The 6,216-nt window shown below is 50.6% G+C and overlaps 1 protein-coding gene across 5 annotated transcripts in view; it reads left to right on the top strand.

The window, feature by feature from the left end:
• The window catches only part of NTM (neurotrimin), a 258,741-nt gene that overhangs the window by 230,051 nt on the left and 22,474 nt on the right, over positions 1-6,216 (top strand). For all 5 annotated transcript variants that reach the window (XM_025214900.1, XM_025214899.1, XM_025214898.1 and 2 more), the window contains exon 6: positions 3,460-3,611. In XM_025214900.1, coding sequence (XP_025070685.1) covers positions 3,460-3,611 — 152 coding nt within the window. The remainder of the gene's footprint in view (positions 1-3,459; positions 3,612-6,216) is intronic.

Genomic DNA, 6,216 nt, shown 5'->3' with positions numbered 1-6,216 from the left:
GAAAGAGATGCTCCCTGCAGAACGACACCCTACGAGTGAGAGGCAGGCCCACAGTGAAGTGTGCTGAGTTGGATCAAACGTGCCCAGAATCTGCTTGTGTCCACATGCAAGCTCCTTGTTGGCCTTGCATGAACACAGGTGCCAGTGACTAAGTTTTGATCTTCATTCAGAAGCTCATTCCCCACAATCCAGGTGGATTTTAAATTGAGGCTTTCCTTTCAAGCCCTCCCTGCAAGAGTAACCCAATCTGTACAGCTGGTGCCATCAACTCCAACAAGAGGAGGAGTTGCAGTCAGGCCCCCAGATTCAATGCTCTAACCATGTTGTAGCATATCTGAATTCTTAAGCTATTATTCTTCTGATTTTTTGGGCATTGTTTGCTATCCTCACTCCAAATATGGGTGCCCTGAATTCAGATCTGTCTGCCCAACTCTGCATGGCCTCTACCATGTGGGCAGATGGCATTGAGGTGCCCAGCACAGTCAGCTATATGGGTTAGTAGTTGGAGAAGGTTAGGAGTGAGTTGACCTAGCTTCAGGTCTGAGCTACTACTCCATTATAGGACCTTAAAAAAAAACCACTGCTTTATGTGCCACCATTTCTCCAGCTCATAGGATTCCCCACATTGGCAAGAAGTATGCAGATCTTTGCTTGGCAATATAGAAAGTATTATTGGCAGAGCCGAGATTCTGGTTATACAAACACGTGTTCCCTTTAAATACACGCCCCTTATGACTAATGGTGTTTTCTGTCCAGTTCCTTTGAAACAGCAGATGTGATGTCTTTATAGAGAGAAAAGATTTTGTTACCTTGGCTGGATTGTCTGCACAATGGAGCTGAAATGAAAGCAGCTTTTGTTAATAACCACTCTCATTTCCAAAGTCCCCTTCCATGCCAGCCAGCATAGAGAGGAAGGTTTGTCTAGTGGTTAGGGTGCTGCCCAGGGTTTGTGAGACATGGTTTTGGTTCTCAACTCCACCACGAACATTTCTATGTCTTTGAGCAAATCACGTGGCTTTTCTACTCCTCAGTTCCCCTGGCTGTAAAATGGAGACTCACGAGGGTACTGGAGTGCTCAGTTCACGACACGTAAGGGCAAAGGCGACTGGTAGGGAGGGACGAGGGGGTATGTGCCCCCCCCGACAGGGCTGTCCCCCACTGCCAACACTGTGGCAGCTTCTGCGGGTGCTCACCAGCGCCGACGCTGCTGACTTCTGCAGGTGCCCCCCCAGACTCAGGAGTCACCAGTCGTCCACGCATAAGGGTCACATATGGAGAAAACGTTCAATATCTTTCAATTTTGGCAGGTCCTACGCAAATGACGGTTGCTCTGTGGTTGGCTTGTTTGCTAGCTCTAGTTCAGGAACAGAAACAGGTTTATAAAATAAAATGGAGAATGTTTCCTTATTGGATTAAAGCACGTTATCAGGCGTAGGCCATATTGAGAAGACCTTTAAAACAGGAATATGAAAAATGTGTTCAAAACAGTTGCTGCTGTGAGTTGTCAGTCAAGACCTGGTGCAAGCTGGGGTGCTGGTAATAGAGAGCAGGCCCCTGCTGGGAGGAATTAGCTAATCAAATAAAGAAGAAAGCAGCAGAGATGCAGAGGGGAGGGAGAGAGAGGCTTTGAGAAGAAAAAAGCCCAGAGTGAATGATTCCCAGAGCTGCAAAGCATTGCAAAGCACCAGCTGGTCACCTCATGCTGTCCTCCGCCAGATAGGGCACAGCAGTCGCAGGCTGCAGCATCTGTCCTCAGTTAGGATCATGCCTTGCTGCTCGGCCTCACGGTGCGGCAGGGGAAGGCTCAGCAGGTTCCCCTGGGCCATGGACTGAATCTAGTGACAGGACTGGCTGGGTGGCAGCACTGGTTTGGGGACCGGGGTGGGGCAGGCAGGCTTGGCTCAGACCCAGAGCAGGCTTGTGTCTCAGCCTTATCTCTGGCTAGACCAAAACTTCAGAGAAGTTTTGTGGATTGGGGGAGAGATTAGAGGCCGCTCTGCCAGGGCCCTTTCCGAGCCCTGTTATAACTTCCCCAGCACACCTCCTTCCCCCTCCAAGCTGTGGCTGACACCCTGGTCCATTCTGCCTTCTCCAATGCACCTGCAGGAGTCCGCTTCCCTCGCAACCCTGGATTTCCGCATTGCTGCCCCAAAGTGCCCTTCACGAGCAATGCCAGCTCCTCCTCTCTGAGTCTCCTCTACAGTCACATGGCTGTCGGACCTCATAGTCCTCTAGTCAAGCCCCCAACTGTTTCATCCCACCACCTCCCCAGCCAAAGCCACCTCTTGCTCTGCAAATCCCCACTCCCACCTGTCTCTCTGTTTTTTTTTTTTTTCTCAGAGAAATTTCTTTTGCTCTTTCCTGCCTAGAGCAGGAGGTCGGACTCGATGATCTACAAAGTCCCTTCCGACCCTAGAAATGTATGAAATCTATGAAATTCTTTGTTGGCACCAGGAAGCTCAGGAACATGCACCCAAACTGCCCTGCTCACGCCAAGCCCTTTCTAGGGCTGCTCTTTGTATGCCCAAGAAAGCAGGCATGAAAAGGCAGGGTCCCAGGAGATGGACTGCCAGAAGTTCCCCAAAGGCTGAGGGAGGGACTGGGCAGAGGAAAGAGGGATGAGATAACCCAGTGGGGCTTAGAGAAGAGGACCACGGAGAGGCAGGGTAGATAGAGCCACCTCGTCGGGTTCTCAGATCTGCAAGCAAGCAAAGGGTCCAGGTGACGACTGAGGAGAGAAGAGGAGAGAGCTGGGAAAGAGGGTGGGAGAAACCTGAAAAGGATGAGGAGCCCCCCACATGGTCCGTCAGCCACCAGGTTGCTTTGGAGCTCATCTAAGCAGAGCCTCAGTGCTCGGGGCATGCTCAGATGCCTGAGTCCCTGACTGTGTGCCAGGGGAACCCTCCAGTGCACCACCCTGAGGGCAGGGGCTTGTGTCCATGCATGAGAAATATGTCCTAAATATGCTCCTGGGTTTCTTTTTTATATATTATATATCTATGCTAAACAATTGGTCTGGTACCATGGTTTTACCCTGCTCATTGCCATCTTTGCAAACCCCAAGACCACATTGGGGCAGCAGCTGCTCTGCCTCTCCGAGGTTTCCTGCCGGGACAGTGTGGTCGAGAGGATATGGCTCTAGTGGGGGACTCAGGAGTGCTCGGCCCTATTCCCAGCTCTGCCACTGGCCTGGCCTGTGACTTTAGACAAATCACTTCACCTCTCCATTCTCCCACCCTCCTCCCTTGTAACTACTTGTCTGTTTACAGGTAAGCACTTCAGGTTAGGGAGTATCTACCGTTTTCTGGCACAGTATCCAGTGTGGTAGGGCCCTTACCTCATCCGGGGCTGCTGGAATATTGTGGATATGGAGGGTGGAGGGAGCTGGACCTTGATGCCTCCGTGACTTTCACTCTGAAGCTGTCACCCTCCCCCTTTCTCCTTCTCCCTTTCCCTCAGGCTGGTTGAAGGACAGAAAGGGTTGAAAGTTGAAAGCAAAGCCTTCTTCTCCAGCCTGACTTTCTTCAACGTCTCCGAGCAGGATTACGGCAACTACACATGCGTAGCCTCCAACCAGCTAGGAAACACCAATGCCAGCATGATCCTCTACGGTGAGTAGGGCTGGTGGGGCACGTGGCAGGACGGGGTAAATGAACGCTTCCCAAGGCAGACAGTGACATGAGGGCTCCAGACAGGAGCAGAGAGGAAGAAGGTGGAAGGATGCAAGCCCCACAGGGTGATCGTTCATGGGTCTGACTGAGACGAACTTGCCAAAGCACACCACCTCCGTTCATCTCAAAGCAGAGATGTCACAGGATGGGATGTATCCTCCTTACTGTCTCTGCCCTGGTGGGACTGGAAGTTTGGCAATGAGCAGATCATACAGGCTCAGCTGTTATTCCCAGGAACAACACAACCAGAAACACAGTGGGCCATGCCACCACCACCGCCCCAGGGTGGTGAAGGGGCTGCTTAGGGCCAAAGGAAATTAAGCCTCCATGCTTATTTCACCCCAGCTTCCTCCACCCCTGCCTGCAGCTCCAACCTGCAGGAAACCACTGCCCTGCAATACCCTTCACCCTGTTCATTCATTCCTGGATTTCTCCATGCCCTCCGGCCCCCAAGCATCCCCAGCCCTGACCTGCACAGACCCTTGTGCTCTTGCTTGAGAGAGCTTTCTCCATCTCCTCACAGTCACCGGCTTGTTCACTCCCTGCTCTCCTCAGCAGACTTCACTTTTTCCCCTTAAAATCGCCCCTTTGGCTCCCTCATCTGCCTACCCTGAAAACCTCTCAGAACTGAACTAGGAGTCATTTATCTCATAGCTCCTAAATCAAAATACCTATTTCCCCACCACAATCTGGGGCAGACAGAAGCTGGAAGTTGGGAAAGTGAAGGTGACTGGACCCCATTACTGGCTAAAGCAACCCCCTGCAACCCATTGCTCCCAAACCCATGCAGACCATTGGAAGGAGTGCTGGTGACTTCTCACCCTCCACCCCACCCCCCTTATTTCCCCATGTTCATAGCACTTTAGTGCTTCAGGACAGGACCAGAAGAGGAAATATTAGCACACAAGTCAATAGTAGTGTGTGGAGTATTTCCACCCTGATCCGAAGGAATCAGGAAGCATGTGAGAAAATCTGCTCTGATGAGATTTCTAGCCTCACACTGCAGGTTGTGGTAGCTCTGTGCAGGCCGATATAAAACACCCAGGATTCCAGGGGCTTATTCAAACCTTGTCACATGAGCTCCCCCCAAATACCAGGAAGGATCAGCTGCTTGAGTCACTGCTTTTTTCCGAACAGCACAATAAACCATGAGAGCTTGTGCTCTGAAAAGAGGCTCAGGCCTCAAAATCCACCTGCAGACCCAGGGGTCTTTGAAGTGCTCCAGAGGTCACGTGTGTCCTGAGCCAGCACTTTAGTCTAAGGCCTCTTATGAATGCAAAAATTGGATCCAGATCTGCGCTGGGACTTCAGCCATCTCAAAGCTTGAATTCCACCAAGCTGGGCCTTGGAGCTATCTACTACTATCTTCACAGTCAGTCAGAAACATGAGAGGACCCCTTGGCATGCTGCTTTTGCTGAGTGCACACGTGCAGTCTCACAGCAGAGTTGTGCAAAGTTCCTGTACCCAAACCTGAAAACGGGGAGCACTTGCTTTCCAGCAAACCTGATTCTTGAGCCGGTTTCACTGACATAGGTAAATCTTCTGACCAGCTAGAGACAGATTCCAGAGAAGCCCTTGCCAGCTTCTGGCTTTAGTAGGAAATTACTTCAGACCTAGCAATTTCTCCTGGCTTGGGCTTAAGATGTGACCGTTTTGGCTGAGTTTCTATTTGAGGTTTGGGGTCTATCCAGATCCCCAAATCGAGATTTGTAATTGCACAAGTCCGGGAAAGGGAGTCGGGATGCTTGTTTCCTAAGGACAGAGACTTGATCCAGTTATGACATTCATATCCTGACCAGGATTTGAACAGATCTTTGGACTGGGATGTTGTTTGAAGTCCTAGGACTGTATGGTTGAAAGGGACCTTGAGGGTTCTCCAGTCCAACCCTGAGATCCATCTCCACTTTATGCAACCCTGAGATGCTGTCCTCAGGTTTCTGAAACAATTCAGAGCACAGCACAGGAGAGTGTGGCAAGAAAACTGCCCTTGTGTGATCAAGCTCATCCTACAGGATTCCCCTTTAGTGGCATGAGCTGACCCCAAGTCAGAGAGCAAACAGCCTGCACGGCTCCATCATTGCATGTCATGCTCCAGGTCAGATTTTCTCTTACTGCAAAACGAAATTAAAGAAATGACTCTTCTGGCAGGATGTGGAGGGGGGGAAACATCAAAACCTTATCTTGGAGCTATTTTCTCTGCATGTCAGAGCTGTGTTTAGAGTGATGCATCCATATGATACCACTAACAGTCCAGGAGGGCCATAATAGCTCAACATAATTTGTCAAGGCTCTTTATGCTACGGCAGGCTGAAGTGTTAGAGCCTGCATTGCTGACCAGGAACTGCACGAGGAGCAAATCCCTTATCACCCCATTTCCAGATTGCTGCCCATGAAAAAACTCTGGCCTGCTGGTGTACATCAAACTTAGGGCTGTAACTACTATTGCCCGGCTTCGCACACCTCAGCTGAGAATGAACCTCGCCTCATTATAAGCACTGACCTAACACTGCACTTGTGGACATCGCTAAGCTCCACTCAAACCAA

Source organism: Alligator sinensis, unplaced genomic scaffold (assembly GCF_000455745.1).
Source record: "Alligator sinensis unplaced genomic scaffold, ASM45574v1 scaffold1085_1, whole genome shotgun sequence".
Taxonomy (NCBI): domain Eukaryota; kingdom Metazoa; phylum Chordata; order Crocodylia; family Alligatoridae; genus Alligator; species Alligator sinensis.
The sequence above is the reverse complement of the archived record's forward strand: the minus strand, read 5'-3'. Positions and strand labels throughout refer to the sequence as shown.